The 22,395-nt window shown below is 42.6% G+C and overlaps 1 protein-coding gene across 2 annotated transcripts in view; it reads left to right on the top strand.

Moving 5' to 3' along the window:
- Positions 1-587: 587 nt before the first annotated feature.
- The window catches only part of LOC113017517 (polymeric immunoglobulin receptor-like), a 199,039-nt gene continuing 177,231 nt past the window's right edge, over positions 588-22,395 (top strand). Inside the window, exons 1-6 of one of the 2 annotated variants that reach the window (XM_080298585.1) lie at positions 588-735; positions 2,514-2,628; positions 2,707-3,039; positions 12,331-12,651; positions 13,187-13,371; positions 16,095-16,620. In XM_080298585.1, the coding sequence (XP_080154711.1) occupies positions 2,589-2,628; positions 2,707-3,039; positions 12,331-12,651; positions 13,187-13,371; positions 16,095-16,151 (936 nt within the window). In that variant the 5' untranslated portion in view covers positions 588-735; positions 2,514-2,588 and the 3' untranslated portion in view covers positions 16,152-16,620. Of the gene's footprint in view, positions 736-2,513; positions 2,629-2,706; positions 3,040-12,330; positions 12,652-13,186; positions 13,372-13,914 lie in introns of those variants that run through there. The other variant, XM_080298584.1, reaches the window with a different exon arrangement.

Raw genomic sequence — 22,395 nt, 5'->3', positions numbered from 1 at the left:
TTGCTTTAGATGCTGTGGAACTTGCAGAGAAGGCCGTGGACCAGGCTTTCCAGATATGGATTCAAGTCTCAGATCAGATTCTCAGTTTGAAGAAATGTTAGATGAAGATGACCATAACTCCAAATCACCTCTTCATGAGCTAGGCATTGGCATGGTTTCAGCCTTTCCCTTAGACTATATGCATTTAATTTGCTTGGGTATTGTACGTAAATTACTTGCCCTGTGGATTAAGGGACCATTGCAGTGTCGGGTTCCTACTTCTACTCTGACCAAATAGACCAAACCAGCCAATCACAGACTTGGATGCAAAAAAAATCTGATTGGCTGTTCTGGTCTCCAATCAGCTCGAAATGACGAAATGCAATATCCCAGAATCCATTTCGTCCAAAACTCAAATGAGGCAGTGGCTGAGGAACACAGAGTGGCAGAGTTTGAAAAATTACTCTTTCTGGGTCACAAAATAAACTTCAAAATATTTTCATGTGAGAATGGTGCTGTGTAAACTTCAAATATCTGCTCGATTCATCAAGACATCACATATTTGCACAAGTGCTCTAAACATTTTCAGAGATATGTGACACACACTGTCAGCCGGTGATCGGCTGTGATCAGCTGATCACGGGGCCGGGGTTAAAAGAGAGACGCCACCCACCTGTTCGCCGCTCAGACATCAGTATCCTCGTGTCAGGAGCTCCGAAACTCTGCCGACGTCAGTCTCCGCCTGATTCAGCAACTGTGAGTTACAATCCCTTTCAATCCTTTATCCGCTCGCTCTCTGTCTGTAACGACCGTTCCGAAGCCACGCTTCGTGCTCAGGTCATTACTAGAATAACTGCGTGTCTGCTCCAAACCCACCGCTAGCCTTCGCCGCGCTTGGGTCTAGCCAGCACGCCACACGGGCACGCCGAATTACTGTGTGCGATCCGCCCGGCCGTGACACACACACATGAATGCACTAAAATAAAAAATATATTTCTTGTAAGATTTTTCTTCTGTATTTCCTCAGCACGTGCAGTGGTCTCGATACTGTGTGCATGGATGTTTACAGAGGTAGAAATACAGATACTTTGTTACTGTACTTCAGTACAAATTTCAGTTCACGTATGTACTTTACTTGAGTATTTTTTCTGACTACTTTTTTACTTTTACCCCCTACATTTTTAAACAAATATCTGTAATTTCTACTTCTTACCTTATCAAAACAGACTTTTGCTTTAACACAGTTGAGGGGAGTTATTTTTTCTTCACGTTAGATCAAACTCATTTTAACCTTAACAGAAACACGTAAAAAGGAAATCCTGTTCCTGTAACTAGAGCAGTGATAGGCATCTCCAGGCCTCAAGTGCCAGTTTCCTGCAGGTTTTAGATACCACCCTGGGCTAACACACTTAATTCAAATGATGAGTTCAATACCAGGCCTCTGAAGAAGTCCAAAACAACTCTCAAGCCAAAGTGAAGGAGACAACAACTATTTATTTTTACCTTCAATGATATGTGTTCTATTGCTGCTCAGAGGTCATTGTTTGCAAAACTCCTGCATGGGATGATGTGGATATTTTTATTTTTATATTTTAAATATTTTACTACTTGGGGCGACCGTGGCTCAGGGGGTTGGAAAGCGTATCTGTAACCGGAAGGTCGCCGGTTCGATCCCTGGGCTCTCTGTCCTGGTCGTTGCGTCCTTGGGCAAGACACTTTACCCTACTTGCCTACTGGTGTTGGCCAGAGGGGCCGATGGTGCGATATGGCAGCCTCGCCTCTGTCAGTCTGCCCCAGGGCAGCTGTGGCTATAACCGTAGCTTGGCTCCACCAGTGTGTGAATGTGAGAGTGAATGAATAGTGGCATTGTAAAGCGCTTTGGGTGTCTTGAAAAGCGCTATATAAATCCAATCCATTATTATTGGCAATCAGGTAGAGGAATAAAATATTTCTGGGTATCTCTGTTTAGACTGCAGCCCTCACTGACAGACATGGATATGTGTTTTCCTCTTTAGACATTACAAACAGGTTCATGTTCAAGCAATCCTTTAAATCCATTTTAGACTTAATGCTATTTGGCCAACTTTGCCATTTATTTTCAATATTTAATATGAAATAATCTCAAAATGCAACAGCAAAAAAATGATGTTGATTTATAAATAAATATATAAATAAATATATTAATAATAAATTAATTAATATTACTCTATTCTAATTCCTAAGAAATGAGTCAGCTTTGACATGTGGTGTTTTTTTTGTGTGTTTTAGATAGCACAGTAGACAGGAGTGTAGTTGAGAGTGTGAGAGGAAATGACACACTGGAAATGTCATTTCCATTTTTTTTCTATCTCTTAAGCTCAGGCAATCATGTGTTCCTCTCAGACATTGCCTGAGCTGGCATCAGGATTTAAAGGTCAAATTTGTTCTGAAACTCCTTCTCCTCATGAGAATGTGATGAATGTATCTTTAAAAAAGTTGAAGGAAGTGCTAAAAAGGAAACAACTCACTAAGTAACTTCTGTTTTCTGATTATAGACACAGACACAGTGAAGAGTCAGACGCTGTTCTTCTGAAGTTTAACAACTTTTCTGCATCAGGATCAAAGTCAGAATGAAAATCTTTCATTTTCTCTTCTTCTGCTTCTTGTCAGGTGAGAACTGTTGATCTGATTTTGTCTTTAATGCTGCTTTCTAATTTTAAAAAATTTTCATCTGTTTTCATCTGACAGATGCAGCTGTGCTCGTCAAGGCAAAACACAATATTTGGTCTGCAGCTGAAGGAGCAAATGGCACACTTAACTGCAACTTAACTTTGTCCGGAAGCACAAAGTTCTTCTGTAAAGAAAAATGTGAGCGAGCAAAAGATATCCTCATCAAAACAGATGGAAGCACAGCTCAGAGTGGGAAATACAGCATTAAATATAGAGATGGAGCTTCAGGAAGAGGAATTGTGTTTTTGACCTTCACACACATGATTACGTCTGACTCAGGAATGTACAGGTGTGGTTTGGGAAGATCTGCTCCAGACGCATACTGTGACTTTGAGGTCAGAGTTTCAAATGGTGAGTTTTTACTAAAGGTGACTTAAATGAAAAAGTTCAAGTTCACGTTCAATTTTTTATTCATCACATACATAGTCATACAAGTACAACATGCAGTGAAATGCTTGTGTCCAAGAGAGGGAGGGGGACAAGCTGCAGATGTGGCCGTGCCAAAAAGAAAACAGTGAAAGTACTCACATCAGGGACAAGAGGAGAGAAAAAGAGCTCTACTCAAACTGGGCCCCTAACTTGGATACCAGTTTGAGGATAGTAAAAAAAACCCACCTCAGCACAAAAAAGCACATGAATATTCACATCTACACCATGTAAAACGATGTGACATGCAACGGGAGGTTATGAGGTAAGGAATGATCTTGTGTAGACAGCGGGCATCTTGTCCTGCAGCCGTTTCTAATGCTGGACAGACCTGCCATCTGCATCGCGTGGGTAGCAAGCATCGGAGGCGTGTGTGTATGTGTGTGTATATATATATATATATATATATATATATATATATATATATATATATATATATATATATATATATATATATATATATATATATATATATATATATATATATATATATATATATATATATATATATATATATATATATATATATATATATGTGTATATATATATATATATATATATATATATATATATATATATATATATATATATATATATATATATATATATATATATATATATATATATATACAGTGGGGCAAAAAAGTATTTAGTCAGCCACCGATTGTGCAAGTTCCCCCACCTAAAATAATGACAGAGGTCAGTAATTTGCACCAGAGGTACACTTCAACTGTGAGAGACAGAATGTGAAAAAAAAATCCATGAATCCACATGGTAGGATTTGTAAAGAATTTATTCGTAAATCAGGGTGGAAAATAAGTATTTGGTCAATAAGAAAAATACAACTCAATACTTTGTAACATAACCTTTGTTGGTAATAACAGAGGTCAAACGTTTACTATAGGTCTTTACCAGGTTTGCACACACAGTAGCTGGTATTTTGGCCCATTCCTCCATGCAGATCTTCTCGAGAGCAGTGATGTTTTGGGGCTGTCGCCGAGCAACACGGACTTTCAACTCCCGCCACAGATTTTCTATGGGGTTGAGGTCTGGAGACTGGCTAGGCCACTCCAGGACTTTCAAATGCTTCTTACGGAGCCACTCCTTTGTTGCCCGGGCGGTGTGTTCTGGATCATTGTCATGTTGGAAGACCCAGCCTCGTTTCATCTTCAAAGTTCTCACTGATGGAAGGAGGTTTTGGCTCAAAATCTCACGATACATGGCCCCATTCATTCTGTCCTTAACACGGATCAGTCGTCCTGTCCCCTTGGCAGAAAAACAGCCCCATAGCATGATGTTTCCACCCCCATGCTTCACAGTAGGTATGGTGTTCTTGGGATGCAACTCGGTATTCTTCGTCCTCCAAACACGACGAGTTGAGTTTATACCAAAAAGTTCTACTTTGGTTTCATCTGACCACATGACATTCTCCCAATCCTCTGCTGTATCATCCATGTGCTCTCTGGCAAACTTCAGACGGGCCTGGACATGCACTGGCTTCAGCAGCGGAACACGTCTGGCACTGCGGGATTTGATTCCCTGCCGTTGTAGTGTGTTACTGATGGTGACCTTTGTTACTCTGGTCGCAGCTCTCTGCAGGTCATTCACCAGGTCCCCCCGTGTGGTTCTGGGATCTTTGCTCACCGTTCTCATGATCATTTTGACCCCACGGGATGAGATCTTGCGTGAAGCCCCAGATCGAGGGAGATTATCAGTGGTCTTGTATGTCTTCCATTTTCTGATGATTGCTCCCACAGTTGATTTTTTTCACACCAAGCTGCTTGCCTATTGTAGATTCACTCTTCCCAGTCTGGTGCAGGTCTACAATACTTTTCCTGGTGTCCTTCGAAAGCTCTTTGGTCTTGGCCATGGCGGAGTTTGGAGTCTGACTGTTTGAGGCTGTGGACAGGTGTCTTTTATACAGATGATGAGTTCAAACAGGTGCCATTCATACAGGTAACGAGTGGGGGACAGAAAAGCTTCTTACAGAGGACGTTACAGGTCTGTGAGAGCCAGAGATTTTCCTTGTTTGAGGTGACCAAATACTTATTTTCCACCCTAATTTACGAATAAATTCTTTACAAATCCTACCATGTGGATTCATGGATTTTTTTTTCACATTCTGTCTCTCACAGTTGAAGTGTACCTCTGGTGCAAATTACTGACCTCTGTCATCATTTTAGGTGGGGGAACTTGCACAATCGGTGGCTGACTAAATACTTTTTTGCTCCACTGTATGTATATATATATATATATATATATATATATATATATATATATATATATATATATATATATATATATATATATATATGTATATGTGTATGTATGTATGTATATATATACATGTATATATGTATATATATATATATATATATATATATATATATGTATATGTGTATGTATGTATGTATATATATATATATGTATGTATATATATATATATATATATATATGTATATGTGTATGTATGTATGTATATGTATATGTGTATGTATGTATGTATGTATATATATATGTATATATATGTATATGTATGTATATATATATGTGTATATATATGTATATGTATGTATATATATATGTATATATATATATGTGTGTATATATATATATGTGTGTATATATATATATATATATATATATGTGTGTATATATATATGTGTGTATATATATATATATATATATATATGTGTGTATGTGTATATATATATATATATATATATATATCTATCTCTCTATCTGCCAAGCAAAGACTCACAGCCTTGGCCAGCCGCTTGAGGAGGTACACCAGAGAGATAGAAGGCAGGAGAATAAACCAGCTGTTCTCCACAGAACCAGCAAAGGTGTACTCTCAGTGGCAAGGGAACAATAAGAGAACAGCACCACCAAGGCTGGAGACGGAGCAATACTGGAAGAGCATATGGGAGAAGGATGCAACCCATAACGGCAATGCTCAGTGGCTAGAGGATCTGAGGGCTGACCACAGCGACCTCCCTGAACAGGGTCCAGTAACCATCACAGTGGCAGATATCCAAGAAAGGGTCTCCAGTATGAAGAGTTGGACAGCACCAGGGCCCGACATGGTTCACGCCTACTGGCTGAAGAAGCTGACTGCACTCCATGAGCGTCTGGCAGCACAAATGAACCAGCTGCTAGTTAACGAGAGACACCCGGAATGGCTAACTGAAGGCCGGACGGTCCTGATCCCCAAGGACCCCAAGAAGGGACCGGTCCCCTCCAACTACCGACCAATAACCTGCCTCAGTACTACATGGAAGCTCCTGTCAGGCATCATATCGGCTAAGATGAACAGGCACATGTCAATACATGAGCGGGACACAGAAAGGAATTGGCAAGAATACCAGAGGCGCAAAATACCAGCTACTGGTAGACAGAACAATCAGCCGAGACTGCAAGACCAGACTGACCAACCTGTGCACTGCCTGGATTGATTACAAGAAGGCCTATGACTCAATGCCCCACAGCTGGATACTGGAATGCCTAGAATTGTACAAGATCAATGGGATCCTAAGAGCCTTCATCAGGAACTCAATGGGGATGTGGCGTACAACACTAGAGGCCAACTCCAAGCCCATAGCACAAGTCACCATCAAGTGCGGGATCTACCAAGGAGATGCTCTGTCCCCACTGCTGTTCTGCATAGGCCTGAACCCCCTCAGTGAGATCATTAACAAGACTGGCTACGGATACCGACTACGGAATGGAGCAGTTGTCAGCCACCTCCTGTACATGGATGACATCAAGCTGTATGCCAAGAGTGAACGAGACATCGATTCACTGATCCACCCTACCAGGCTATACAGCAATGACATTGGAATGTCGTTCGGACTGGAGAAGTGTAGTCGGATGGTAACAAAGAGAGGGAAGGTAGTCAGAACTGAGGGGATTGAACTACCAGAAGGCAACATTGCAGACATAGAGGACAGTTACAAGTACTTGGGGATCCCACAGGCGAATGGGAACCATGAAGAGGCCGCTAGAAAAGCTGCAACCACCAAGTACCTGCAGAGGGTCAGGCAAGTCCTGAGGAGTCAGCTGAATGGTAAGAACAAGATCCGGGCCATCAACACGTACGCCCTGCCCGTGATCAGGTACCCTGCTGGGGTAATAGGCTAGCCAAAGGAGGAGATAGAAGCCACTGACATAAAGACAAGAAAGCTCCTTACCATGCATGGAGGGTTTTACCCCAAATCCAGCACCCTGAGGCTGTACGCTAAGCGGAAGGAAGGGGGCCGGGGACTGGTGAGTGTCAGCACCACAGTCCAGGATGAGACAACGAACATCCAAGAATACATTGGGAAGATGGCCCCAACTGACCGAGTGCTCAGTGAATACCTCAGGCAGCAGAAACCCAAGAAAGAGGAGGGAGACGAGGAACCATCATGGAAGGACAGGCCCCTGCACGGTATGTACCACCGGCAGATAGAGGAGGTGGCTGATATCCAGAAATCCTACCAGTGGCTGGACAAAGCTGGACTGAAAGACAGCACAGAGGCACTAATCATGGCAGCACAAGAACAAGCTCTGAGCACAAGATCCATAGAGGCTGGGGTCTATCACACCAGGCAAGACCCCAGGTGCAGGCTGTGTAAAGATGCCCCAGAGACAATCTAGCACATAACAGCAGGGTGCAAGATGCTAGCAGGCAAGGCATACATGGAACGCCATAACCAAGTGGCCGGCATAGTGTACAGGAACATCTGTGCCGAGTATAACCTGGAAGTCCCGAGGTCAAAATGGGAGATGCCCCCAAGGGTGGTGGAGAATGACCGAGCTAAGATCCTGTGGGACTTCCAGATACAGACGGACAAAATGGTGGTGGCTAACCAACCGGACATAGTGGTGGTAGACAAACAGAAGAAGACGGCCGTAGTGATCGATGTAGCGGTTCCGAATGACAGCAATATCAGGAAGAAGGAACACGAGAAGCTGGAGAAATACCAAGGGCTCAGAGAAGAGCTCGAGAGGATGTGGAGGGTGAAGGTAACGGTGGTCCCCGTGGTAATCGGAGCACTAGGTGCGGTGACTCCCAAGCTAGGCGAGTGGCTCCAGCAGATCCCGGGAACAACATCGGAGATCTCTGTCCAGAAGAGCGCAGTCCTGGGAACAGCTAAGATACTGCGCAGGACCCTCAAGCTCCCAGGCCTCTGGTAGAGGACCCGAGCTTGAAGGATAAACCGCCCGCAGGGGCGTGCTGGGTGTTTATTTATTTATATATATATATAGCCAGTCTTGGCAGCCGGGGGTCAGTCCGCCAGTGCCTCCGCTCCTGGTCGCCACCCGGCACACAATGCACCCGACCCCTATGGCGCCTCCTGCGGGAGGATGGGCCCATGTCTCATCTTCGGGCTGTGCCCGGCCACCAGACGCTCGCCCTCGGGCACCCTCCCCGGGCCTGGCTCCAGGGCGGGGCCCCGGTAACCCTATCCCAGGCAGGGTAAACGGTTCCCTCGATATCCTTTTCATAAGGGTCTTCTGAATCGCTCTTTGTCTGGTCCCTCACCCAGGACCAATTTGCCATGGGAGACCCTACCAGGGGACAAAAGCCCCCAGACAACATAGCCCCTGGGATCCCTGGGACACACAAACCCTTCGACCACGATAAGGTAGCGATTCAAGGAGGAGGGATATCCCCTCGGCTTGCTGCCGGTATGTTGGGGTTTTTCCCGGTGGACGAGAGGGTTTGTTCCCTGCGCCTTAGGGTCGGGGAACGGGTCCTGACTGTCATCTGCGCTTATGTGCCGAGTGGCAGTTCAGAGTACCCAGCCTTCTTAGAGTCCCTGGGGGGGGGGGTGATGGAAGGTGCTCCACCTGGAGACTCTGTTGTCCTGCTGGGAGACTTCAATGCTCACGTGGGTAACGACAGCGAGACCTGGAGGGGCATAATTGGGAGGAACGGCCTCCCTGATCTGAACCCGAGCGGTGCTTTGTTATTGGACTTCTGTGCTAATCACAGTTTGGCCATAACGAACACCCTGTTCGAACATAAGAGTGTCCATAAGTGCACGTGGCACCAGGACGCTCTAGGCCGTAGGTCGATGATCGATTTTGTAATCGTATCACCAGACCTGCGACCATATGTTCTGGACACTCAGGTAAAGAGAGGGGCTGAGCTGTCAACTGATCACCACCTGGTGGTGAGTTGGATCAGGTGGCGGAGGAGGACGCTGGACAGACCTGGTGCACCTAAACACGTAGTGAGGGTGTGCTGGGAACGTCTAGCAGAGGCCCCAGTCCGCGAGATCTTCAACACACACCTCCGGCAGAGCTTCAACAGCATTCCGAGGGGGACTGGGGACATTGAGTTCGAATGGACCATGTTCAGCGTCTCCATTGCCGAAGCTGCTGCATTGAGCTGCGGCTGCAAGGTGGTTGGTGCCTGCCGTGGTGGTAATCCCCAAACCAAATGGTGGACACCAGAGGTAAAGGGAGCCACCAGGCTGAAGAAGGAGTCCTATCGGGCTTGGTTAGCCTGTGGGACTCCGGAGGCAGCCGACAGGTATCGACAGGCCAAGCGGAATGCGGCTCGGGCAGTGGCTGAAGCAAAAACTCGGGTGTGGGAGGAGTTCGGAGAGGCCATGGAAAAAGACTTTCGGACTTCCTCGAAGAGATTCTGGCAAACCGTCAGGCATCTCAGGAGGGGAAAGCGATGCTCTACCTGCACTGTGTATAGTGCTGGCGGAGCGCTGCTGACGTCGACTGAGAAAATTGTCAGGCGGTGGAAGGAATACTTCAAGGACCTCCTTAATCCCACTGACACGTCTTCCGAGGAGGAAGCAGAGTCTGGGGATGAGGGGAATGACCCGCCAATTTCCGGGGGCGAGGTCACTGAGGCAGTTAAACAGCTCCTTGGTGGCAGAGCCCCTGGTGTTGATGAGGTCTGCCCCGAGTTCCTGAAGGCTCTGGACGTTGTAGGGCTGTCCTGGTTGACACGCCTCTGCAATGTTGCGTGGAGATCAGGGGCAGTACCTGTGGACTGGCAGACCGGGTGGTGGTCCCCATCTTTAAGAAGGGGGACCGGAGGGTGTGTTCCAACTACAGGGGGATCACACTCCTCAGCCTCCCTGGGAAAGTCTATGCCAGGGTGCTGGAAAGGAGAGTTCGTCCGCTAGTTGAAACCTCGGATACAGGAGGAACAATGCGGTTTTCGTCCTGGTCGTGGGACACTGGACCAGCTCTTTATCCTCTCGAGGATACTTGAGGGTGCATGGGAGTTTGCCCAACCAGTCTACATGTGTTTTGTGGACTTGGAGAAGGCATTCGACCGTGTCCCTCGGGGTGTCCTGTGGGAGGTGTTGCGGGAGTATGGGGTGTCTGGCCCATTGCTACGGGCCATTCGATCCCTATACAACCGTTGCAAGAGCTTGGTTCGCATTGGCGGCAATAAGTCGGACTCGTTCCCGGTGGGTGATGGGCTCCGCCAGGGCTGCCCTTTGTCTCCGGTTCTGTTCATAATTTTTATGGACAGGATTTCTAGGTGCAGCCAAGTGGCGGAGGGCTTTCGCTTTGGTGGCCTCAGAATCTCATCTCTGATTTTTGCGGATGATGTGGTTCTGTTGGCTTCATCGGGTGAGGGCCTCCAGCTCACACTGGAACGGTTCGCAGCCGAGTGTGAAGCAGCGGGAATGAGGATCAGCACCTCCAAATCTGAGGCCATGGTTCTCAGCCGGAAAAGGGTGGAGTGCCCACTTCGGATCGGGGATGAGTTCCTGCCCCAAGTGGAGGAGTTCAAGTATCTCGGGGTCTTGTTCGCGAGTGATGGGAGAAGGGAGCCGGAGATCGACAGACGGATTGGGGCTGCAGCTGCAGTAATGCAGACGCTGCACCAGTCCGTCGTGGTGAAGAGGGAGCTGAGTGTAAAAGCGAAGCTCTCAATTTACCGGTCGATCTACGTCCCTACCCTCACCTATGGCCACGAGCTGTGGGTAGTGACCGAAAGAACGAGATCGCGGATACAAGCGGCAGAAATGAGCTTCCTCCGAAGGGTGGCTGGCCTCTCCCTTAGAGATAGGGTGAGAAGTTCGGCCATCCGGGAGGGGCTCAGAGTAGAGCCGCTGCTCCTCCACATCGAAAGGAGCCAGCTGAGGTGGTTCGGGCATCTGACAAGGATGCCCCAGGCATGTCCCACCGGGAGGAGGCCCCGGGGCAGACCCAGGACACGCTGGAGAGATTATATCTCTTGGCTGGCCTGGGAACGCCTCGGTATTCCCCCGGATAAGCTGGAGGAGGTGGCTGGGGAGAGGGAGGTCTGGGCCTCTTTGCTTAGGCTGCTGCCCCCGCGACCCGGCCTCGGATAAAGCGGATGACGATGGATGGATGGATAGATAGAGATATATATATATATATATATATATATATATATATATATATATATATATATATATATGTATATATATATATATATGTATATATATGTGTGTGTGTGTGTGTGTGTTTTTCTTTCCCTACCTCTCTTTCTTTCTCCCTTTTCTTTCCCCCAGTCATGTCTGTCCCATGTGTAGCGAGTGAAAATAAAATAAAATATAATAAACAATAAAAACAAAGTTCAATCGAATGTACCTTTACAGCAATGCCGTGATGGTCCATTTGGGAAAGTAAATTCATTGGGCATCTTTCTTTGCCTTTAGACAATACTTCTGATGGCAAAAGAACCAAACGGGACAGGCGAAAAAAAATTAAAATAAAATAAAAAGAAGTTAGTCATTTTTTTTTATTTATGTGTGGATACCAGGCTCATCTTGTAGCTCTGAGTTTGAAACTCTGTGTTTCTTAGTTTTAAACTTCAAAGTGCATAAAACTGTGATGTTACATGAGGTTATTTAAAATCTGTTGTGCATCTCAGGTTTATTGTTGGTGTTTTATTTTCAGTTATCTGTTGGGTATGAGAACTTTGATTCAACCTCCAATCACAAAGAGTCCAAAAACAGCAGGACCAAACCCACTCTTCATTGTTAAAGACCAAAATCTAAAAAGTAAAAATTAATTTTGGCCATCTACTCTCTGAGGTTATCTCCTCTTCCACACCTGTTTTTTGTTGATATTTTTGGACATATTTCTGAGATTTCCGAGTTCTGAAAAACGCTTCAAAAAATAAGACAAATGAAAAAACATTCACACTCTCCCCTGTGTACTTCTAAGACCTCTAACTCTGCCCTTTAAGTTCATAGTAATGAATGTTCTTCTATTTCACAGATCTGGATAAAAACAATGGCTTTTATCACACAGAAATGAAGGGAGAAAACATCACATTAGTATGTTCCATTAATGCGTATGGACAGAGGACGTTCTTTTGTAAGAATGAGTGTAAGAATGAAGGGGAGATCCTCATTGACACAACTAACAACAAATCTGTGAGTGGAAGATACAGTATTGAACACAGACCAGGATCCATGTATCCACTGTATGCGGCCATCACACAGCTGACCAAGTCAGACACAGGATTGTACAGGTGTGGTTATGGAAACCCTCTGTCTCCTGATTCATACGAGAGTGAATATGTTCTTGTCAGTGATGGTAAGTTTCTGTTCAAAATAGTACAAACTTTTTGCATATTCCATGTGCCTTAAAATACTACTACTAATAAAAGTAGATCACTGCTTGGAAAGTAAAGTAAACACAATCAGAACAACAATAAATAAAAACATGAAACTTTTGGTGATTTTGAGGTGAGATTCTTGCTACTGCCTGAGATCAGCTGATACACTGAGTGAGAGATCATTATACCTTTCTAACATCAGAGGGTTTGACAAAGAAACAAACAAATGCCCATGTTTTTGTTGCTGTTCCCAGTTTAATGTTTAACAGCATTACCTTATCCATTAGCTGATTTAACAAGACTGCAACTGAACTTGACTATGTGGTCTATGTATTTCACTATGCACAAAATGCTGCATTTAGTGCTTCATAAATGTTTGTATTAACCTGTATGCTAACATGATTTAAATTAGGCTGCATTTGCCTTCATCATTGTTGATTCAATAACCATATGCTTTGTGTTTGCTGTTCACGGCTTCAAACCCACCTACTTCCGCACCACAAACAACAACAGCAACACAGAGTGAAAGTGTGACTGCAGGAGTCTCTACACATTGTCCTGACTCCTCCTGGCTTCTGGTTGTGCGTGCGTCCTTGGATGGTGTTTTGCTGATGGCTGTTTTCCTCATGCTCTGCTACATTAGTAAGACAAGGAGGAACTTTGGACTGAACACCAGAGAAAATGACACAAACATAGAGGTGAGTTTGTGTCACTTGTTTTCTGTCTGTTGTTGCAGGTTTTAGTGAGTGCTGTTGATTCATGGTGTCAGAGGGGACTTTCTCAGTGAAATGTAGTGAAAAGAGGTGATGTTACCTGTTATTAAAGTTTCTTAAATGAAAGTTTCTTTAATAACACCATCTTCACCAGCATAGGGAAGTGAAAACAAAGCGAACAATTGTTATACCAGACAGAAACCTGTTACATAATTATTTAGGTAGAAAAACATACAACATATTTTACTGTCCCTTCTGAGGTTATTCCACAACATCAACATTTCAGGGTGTCTAAAAGTGTGAAAGCACCTTTAGGCCTGTTTCCTGACACTGCAGTACATGTATGCTGCTCTGAAACTTCTTATGATTTTTATATTGTTACATCTGTTTTTGTTTGTTTATTACTCTGGGGGGAAAAAACTGTGTTTCTTAGTTTTAAACTTCAAAGTACATAAAACTGTGATGTTACATGAGGTTATTTAAAATCTGTTGTGCATCTCAGGTTTATTGTTGGTGTTTTATTTTCAGTTATCTGTTGGGTATGAGAACTTTGATCCAACCTCCAAACACAAAGAGTCCAAAAGCAGCAGGACCAAACCCACTCTTCATTGTTAAAGACCAAAATCTAAAAAGTAAAAATTAATTTTGGCCATCTACTCTCTGAGGTTATCTCCTCTTCCACACCTGTTTTTTGTTGATATTTTTGGACATATTTCTGAGATTTCACTAAAAGCTCTGGATACGAGGATCACCTCCTATATAATTTGCTTCACTATGCTTTAATGTGTTCCTGTTATATAAATGCTTATATGTATTGGCATAGTTATTTGCAGAGGTGTGAAGTAACAAAGTACAAATACTTCATTATTGTACTTAAGTACAATTTTCAGGTATCTGTATTTTACTTAAGTAGTTTCTTTTCTTTTTACTTTTACCCCTTACATTTTTAAACAAATATCTGTACTTGCTACTTCTTACATTTTCAAAATAGACTAGTTACTTCAGGCTTAATGCATTTGAGGGGAGTTATTATTTAATTAATGAGCGCCTTTAAACATCCAACTTAAATAAGAGGGTCTCACGAGTTCAACTGGGACTTAAACCAGATACCTTTGTGTTATTGCTTTGAGTTGTACACTAACCCTCTAAAGTTAACTATTAAATATTTTAATCAATTGACATCTTCAGTTTTTACACAGCCTGCTGTTTACTGCTGTATTCGGCTCATATGGACAGGAACCAATGTTCCCTCTAAGCTGCGCACGTGCGCAATTGCGCACTGCTGGCACGGTCTCTGCACACAGAAAATCTGCTTTGCGTACAAAAAAAATCTAACCTGAATTGAAATTAAAATTAATACTTTAACAATTCTGTTTTGCAGTGTTAGTCAGTGAGTGACTGGCTGCTTCTGTATGGGATTAGCACGATGCCACCTTATCCCATAGTCCAACCATTGATGCGATTCACATTTGTATATACGCAGCTAATCAACGTCGCTGACAGGCTATGACAGCGTCCTTATGTGCCGACACCGGTGTTTTAGCTAGCAAAGCGGCGTGGCTGATGTGGAGTGAAGCATGTTAATGACAACGTGTACAACCATTGGAGATGTGAGCAGGACAGATGGAACAATTGAGGGAAAAAGGTGTCGACTTTATACCACAATTTAAAAACGATACCAGTTTTTAAATTGTGTTCATAGGCCACGTAAAACCAGAGTTATGATAAAAATATCTGCAATGTTTGGTTTTCTTCCTGAATACTATCGTTGTTTATTTTTTACTGCGGGAAGAAACGGTAAAAACAGCGTTTTATAAGGAAAACGCTCGAAAGCCTGTGAGCAAAAACAAAACCAAAAAACTCACCCTTTCCTATTGGTGGAAAAAAGTACCATGTCGAAATGGGGGAAGTTTTAGGAGTGACGGCGGTGTTTTGAGATGTGAGAGATTTGAGACGTTTAGCGCAAATCTTGTGTAGTCAGTGTGTAGTGTAGTCAATAGTTTCGTTGGTGTGTCAGAACAATGAGGCAACTGCTGAATGTTACAGGTGTTACAGGAGTGATACATCTCCTGCAGGTATCAGGCTATTGTTCTCCTTTATCTCATAGTGGACAGAAATTATTTTTTGGAGTGGCACAAATAATTTGTGTGGCATCAAATTTGATGCAGAACAGCTGATTGTTCTGTAAACAGTTTGAAATGTTTATTTAAAAAAACACCTTGGCTGCATTAAAAAAATAAATAGCTGCAAAAAACTTTGTTGTTTGCCAAACTGAGTTACTTTTTTGAAGAAGTAACTATATAATTAATTGCTCAACATTGGTCATTATATGCTGTATTTTGCAGACAGGACTTTCTTCCAGACCACAGACTCATACTAATAATACAAGTCAGAGCTTTATAAAAAATAAAAAAAAGAAAGAAAACAAAGAAAGTTGTGTTTTCAAAATTGGAGATCAAGTTATTTTTACTTCTAATAGTGTTAACATACTACACAGGTCATGAGCAAGATGTATTAAAGGAAGTTTTTCCTTCACACTGTTGCCAAAGTGTTTGCTCATAGGGGGTCATATGATTGTTGGGGTTTTCTCTGTATCTATTATTGTATGATCTACTGTACAATATAAAGCACCTTGAGGCGACTGTTGTTGTGATTTGGCGCTATATAAATAAAATTGAATTGAACTAAATTGAATCTAAATCCCACAGAAAATTTGTGGACAGCATCGAAAAGGCAAATGCAAGCAAGAAGGCCTACAAACCTGACCCACTTACATCACTTCTGTCAAGAGGAGTGGGCCAAGATTCTAGCAAACTATTGTAGAAAGCTTGTTGAAGGATACCTGAAATTTTTGGCCCAAGTGAAACCGTTTCAGGGCAATTCTATCAAATACTAAGGAAGTGTATGTATACTTCTGACTTTGATGAAAGTATTACAAAAATAAATAAATAACAATTTTCCCTCTCTTTATTCTGACATTTCACAAATACAAAAATTATATTCTCGGATTTGATGTTTGATAGTAAAGATTAAAATGTGTTTGCGTTTTTAGTGTATGTAAATAAGTGGTTTCAATTGTATGTGATGAGAGGAGAAACTGACAGAATGAAAGTCGGAACGAGTCTTTGTGCTTGTCGCCTTTTCTCCTTATATACCGTATAGACAATTTATAATGTAATGTTTCATACCTGCAGCATAACACACCCTATCCTATAAATAAACTTGTTGTATAAATGTTTACTAAGACATTTAAAAAAACATCTTGCCGTCTGTTTATTTATTTGTTTCCTTTAATTCTCTGTACACAATGTTGAGTTTATCCAGATATAAACAGTTTTATTTCAGTTGTTTTTACATAAACAGTGCAACACAGTAACGGACAAATGGTCCTTTTTTATTTATTTAAAAGAAACAGCTGTTTTTAAATTCGGCTGTAGAATATTTAAACTGACAAAGGTTTAAAATTAATTACACGCATAAATACAAGTGAGAATTAAACACACCTTATACGCTGACAACAAACACTATTTGGTTTTAATTTAATATGCAAGTTGACAAGAAAAAAATCCCACTGTTTTTATCTTGGTTTTTTTTCCCCCTTCACCTTCCCTTTTCTGTTACAATTCAAGATTATGTTTTTCACACAGAATAAAAACCAAATCTGAGGTTTTAAAACGGTTTCTGAATAGTTGAGAAAACACAGACTGGAGTTCATCCATAATTCAGACTGTTTTTACTTAATATGAAGTGAAGAGAGATGTATCCAAAGCTTCAGGTTACAACCTCCATAAACTGCACTTGTGTCAGTAGTATTACAAGCTAGTTAACTGTAGTGAAATTATACTTAAATATATTATCATATTATCGTATTAGTAGAAACTGATAAAACATAAAATAGCTATCATAGCCAATGACAAATAAATAAAACGTTTTTTTTTTCAGTAGAATCAGTGTCATCCACCAACTTTGGACTGGAAACCAAACTAATATAAGTACAATGTATAATACAGAATACCTGATATGTGGACACACTGTACAGTTTATACCTGATCATACCTGATACTTATTTAACTTTCACAATATTTAAGTGAGAAGAAGTGTGAATCACAAATGTGACAATATTTCTTTGCACAGTAAGTTCATTATTCTGAGTCAGCAGAGAGGTGGATACTGGAGGCTTGGGCCCACTCTCGTGCAGGCTGTCAACTGTGGCAAGGATCCCACAGGCAAGGGTCGGTGCATTGGTGGTTCTTGATGTCCGGGGCTGGGCGCTCAGGTATGTACCAGCTCACTCCTGGTGGCTACTTGGCGGGGCCTGGCGCCTGTTGCTCGGTCAGGCCTCCTCCGGGGTGCGGGGGGCCCTCGGGCCTCCGGCCTCTGGGCCTGCGGCTCAGTTCACTCTGGCACAGCTGGCTGCCAGCAGAGCTGGCGGGCATGCCGGTGCAGCCCCCTCTAGCTTCTGCTCGGTGGCTACTGGGTGACGCCTCATCTGGGGATCCTCAGCCCTTCCCATGAGGGTGGCACGGATGCCCCTCCGCTGGTCCTCCTTGGGCTCTCGCACTCTGGGGCCTCTGGATGTCTGGGGCCTGGATCTCCTCCATGCCTGCTTCATGCCCTGGGGGACGGGGCTATGGCTCGCTACATCCTCTTGCAGACCATTACATGTGGAAACCATTTGAATACAAGTGCGCTGATCCACACAGGTATGCACACGGATGTTCACTGCTCGTAGACTTAAATTACACCTTTCTTGGCTGCTACTTCAAAGCACATTGTGCGCTGTCTGTCCTGCGTGCTGCACAACAACATTGAATATTTAGTATTTACTGCTGTTTACACTTAGCTAGATTAATGCGATGGTGTTACATCCCCCAGGAGGATGTCTCTTCTCCCTATTAACCCTTTGTTTTGTCCAGGCTCCACCTCCTCTGTCCTGATTGGATGCTGTGCAGAGTCCGGCTGATTGGTAATCAGCAGAGCACTATTTAAGGCCTGTGGAGCTGTGCTTCTGGGCCCTCCGGTCATTTTGGTTGCCATACTTGTGCAGGCTTGCATGCCTTTGTATTTTGTGTGAGCATTATTGTTTCATGTTCAGACTGCTTGTAGGGGAGAGCTGCCTTTTGTTTTGACACCCTGTTTTCTCCTGTTTATGTGTTGTTAGGTAGGTTATGGTTATAGGTTGTATATTTTGTTTCTTTGGAGTTAGGTAAGTTTCTTTTATTTCTACGTCAGGGATGTTTTGTTTGTTATGTTGGCCTTGGCTCTCCCTGACGTTACACCTCGGTCTGAACCCCATCACCAGTATTAAATAAACCTTTTAAATTTACCATCTTGGCTCCTCCTTCTCTATCCACATTTATGTTCGTCCCTTCAACCCCCTAGACTAGCCAGGGGGACGTAACAGATGGTGATGTGTTTAGTATGTTGCTTTGTTTTTTTTTTGCTTGTTTTCTATTCTTTCTCTCTCAACAGGTGATCCAGGAGATTTTTTTTCTCCCCCCCTTTCTCACTGTCCCTCTCCCCTTCTGTTTTTCTTTTCCTTCCTCTTTCTCTCTCCCTTTCCTATCCCTCACTCATGTCTGTCCCGTCTGTAACATCTGAAAATAAAATATAATAAATAATAAAAACAAAGGTCGATCAAATGGACCAATACGGCAATGCCACGATGATCCATTTGGCAAAATAAATCCATTGGGTATCCTTGTTGTACTACTACTACTAGTATTTTCACCATTTACAACAGCACCATTAAGTGTAAAATGAAGAGTGTGTGAAACTGTGTGATGTATCCCAGACCGCCAAGTCTCCCAGCCTCCTGCCCTGAAACAATCAACCTTACAAAACTCATATACAATATTTTTCGGTCTATATGGTACACTTAAAAACCTTGAATTTTCTCAAAAATCAACAGTGCACCTTATGTCTGAATTCTGGTTGTGCTTAATGACCTCGAACCAATTTTATGTGGTACACGTCGCTCAAAAATCCGTCAAAAATGTTTTAGTACGACTTTTGTAAGCTTTGAAGCAGCATTGCTTGATGGACTACCCTTACAGTTACCGTAGTCAGGAGCCTCGCAGAGTAATACGTACTGTGCTTCAACATAATACAACCAGATTGTATGTATGGTTGTATGTAAGGACCCCAAAATGGCACCTGTTAAGAGACATGTTTAAGAAGTTGATTTCAAACTGAAGGCTGTCAGTCACGCAGGAGAACATGGGAATAGAGCAGCGGCGAAATCTGTCTGTCTGTGTTATTATGCTCAGTGTCTTTTACGCTACGTTCACACTGCAGATCTTAATGCTCAATTCTGATTTTTTGATCAAATCTGATTTTTTTGTCTGCTTGTTCACACTATAAATAAAATGTAGTGTGACGCGCTGTTTAGACCCGGAGCAAACAGTATTGTTTGACTGATGGTCGTTAATATACAGACTTGTGTCGGACTTTACGTTTCCCAATTTTGCTTTAAGTTATTTTGTTATTTACATATGGCCTAATAATGATCCTTGTTGCTGTTTTAGAGGAGCGGTGCTTCAAAGGATAGTTGCAGATTTCTGTCAGAATCTGCAGATTATACAGTACAAATAAAATGTTCACTTTTCTCCAACGTTGTCTTCCCAACAGTTTCACTGGATGTCCAGGAAGCGTTCACAATGTCTTCTCCGGCGCTGATAATTGGCGTCTGTCTTGTGTCAGTGACGTAAAAGATGGATTTAATGCTACTTGACCGTACAAACAGCAGTCGCTTTCTAAAACATCAGATACGTATCGGATTCAGCACCACATACGAAAGTGACCCAGATTGGATTTGAAAATATTGGATTTGTGCCGTTCACACTGTCATACCATGATCGGATATGGGTCACATAGGGTCAAAAAAGTCAGATTTGATGCGCTTTTGCGTACAGTGTGAACGTAGCCTATGTATACATTTTGACAGCACAATTGTGAGCTTTTTGTTATAAACAAAAACAATTTTGTTCTAACTTATTTATGGAGCATTATTATTTTATAAATGCTGCTGTATGTTAATAAAAATGCCTGTGTGACATCTTGGACACAGCTTTGACTAAGAACTCTCTTTTTGTTTTTACTTTATGGCTTAAAAAATATTGAGATATTTATCGTACATCGCATTCCATTAAAAGAATATCGAGATATGAATTTTTGGGTCCAGCCCTAGTACATGATGGTATGATGCAACAACAGAGTGAGGAAAACACAGGGCTTAAATACACACGGGAGTAAAGAAGGAATCAGACACAGGAGGAGAGGACAGCTGGGTGAAATTTTTTCTTCAAGGCTAGAGCAACAATTTAACGGTTGGTCACTGTTAGTCCATTTTTTAGTACATTCTGATAACAGCAAGTTCACTGGATATACAGACTTCCCAAGCTGTCGAAATGGCCTGTATGTCACATTAATCAAGAGTATATAAGCCAAAAAAGAGAAACACTGTTTTTATTTGTTGTTGCCTTTAATTACATTACATTGTTTAAAGGATTTGATTCCACACAGAGGTCTTTGAATTTAAATTTGCATTGTTGTTAATGGTAACTACAGAAATGACATTTGCATTCAAAGGAAAGTTATTGTTATTATCAGTGGACTGTTCATAAAAAAGTTTTCAGTTTCAGTTTTATTTGTCATATGCAAGTTAGCACAGGGTCAACATCGCAACGAAATGTATTTGACGATCAGAAGACAATCACTCAGCCAAATGGTACAGTAGAAATAAAATAAAATAAAATAATAAAAAATTAATAGAAAAATAGTAAAAGCAAACTATTAATAAGATGTAGTAAAAGAAAAAGAGATTTTCAGTTAACTGACTATATATATATATGTATATATAAATGTATGTACACACTAGTGATTAAATAAAGAAAATCTTAAATAGGAATGAGGGGGCAGATGGGATATTACACATTTCTCACTCACTATGTATTAATAGACCTCTCTGCATTGAATCATATCTGTTATTAACCTCTGTCTCTCTTCCACAGCATGTCTTTATCCTGTCTTCCTTCTCTCACCCCAACCGGTCGCAGCAGATGGCCGCCCCTCCCTGAGCCTGGTTCTGCCGGAGGTTTCTTCCTGTTAAAAGGGAGTTTTTCCTTCCCACTGTTGCCAAAGTGCTTGATCATAGGGGGTCATATGATTGTTGGGTTTTTCTCTGTATCTATGAAGCGCCTTGAGGCGGCTTTTGTTGTGATTTGGCGCTATATAAATAAAATTTAATTGAATGAGCAGCAGTACAAACTTAACAGTACAAAAGTTTTTGTTTTTTGTGGCAGTTGTTACAGTATTGCACTTTTTTTAAATATAAATATCAATAAAGTGGAGTGACCAGTGCAGATTATACAGAGTACTTGTGAAGCTGCAGGGTAGCTTCTGAGTGCTGTGTTGTGTGTGTTTAAGTGTTGTGGTTGAGGTGTCGTATGGCTTGGTGGTAAAAACTGTTTTTAAGTCTTGTAGTCTGAGCAGACAGACTCCTGTAACGTCTGCCAGATGGTAACAAGGAGAACAGCTGATGTGCTGGGTGGCTGTGGTCCTTGATGATGCTGTGTGCTTTACGGAGGCATCGCTGGAGATAAATGTCCTGAATGGCAGGAAGCCTCATGCCAGTGATGTGCTCTGCTGCCTTCACCACCCTCTGTAGTGATTTACGGCTGCTGGTAGAGCAGCTTCCGTATCAAACTGTAATGCAGCTCGTCAGCAAGCTCTCGATTGCACACCTGTAGAAATTTGAGGTGATGTTGGCATTCATGCGTGTAAACAAAGGATCCCAGGCAGCAGAGCGTCCACGGAGTCGAAACCTGTTGGGTCTGTGTCTCCACAAGCCCCGCTAGTTCTAGAGACTTATTCATCATGAAGAAAACAAGACAGTCAGTGATCGATCGATTTTCCTTGCAAGGGAGGCCTCGTCTGTGTCCACCACGAAAATGACCCAAAATCTGGCCCCCTCCTGCTGCCTTTTATTGAGAAACAGTTCACACAAAA

This window comes from Astatotilapia calliptera, chromosome 3 (assembly GCF_964374335.1).
Source record: "Astatotilapia calliptera chromosome 3, fAstCal68.1, whole genome shotgun sequence".
NCBI lineage: Eukaryota > Metazoa > Chordata > Actinopteri > Cichliformes > Cichlidae > Astatotilapia > Astatotilapia calliptera.
The sequence above is the reverse complement of the archived record's forward strand: the minus strand, read 5'-3'. Positions and strand labels throughout refer to the sequence as shown.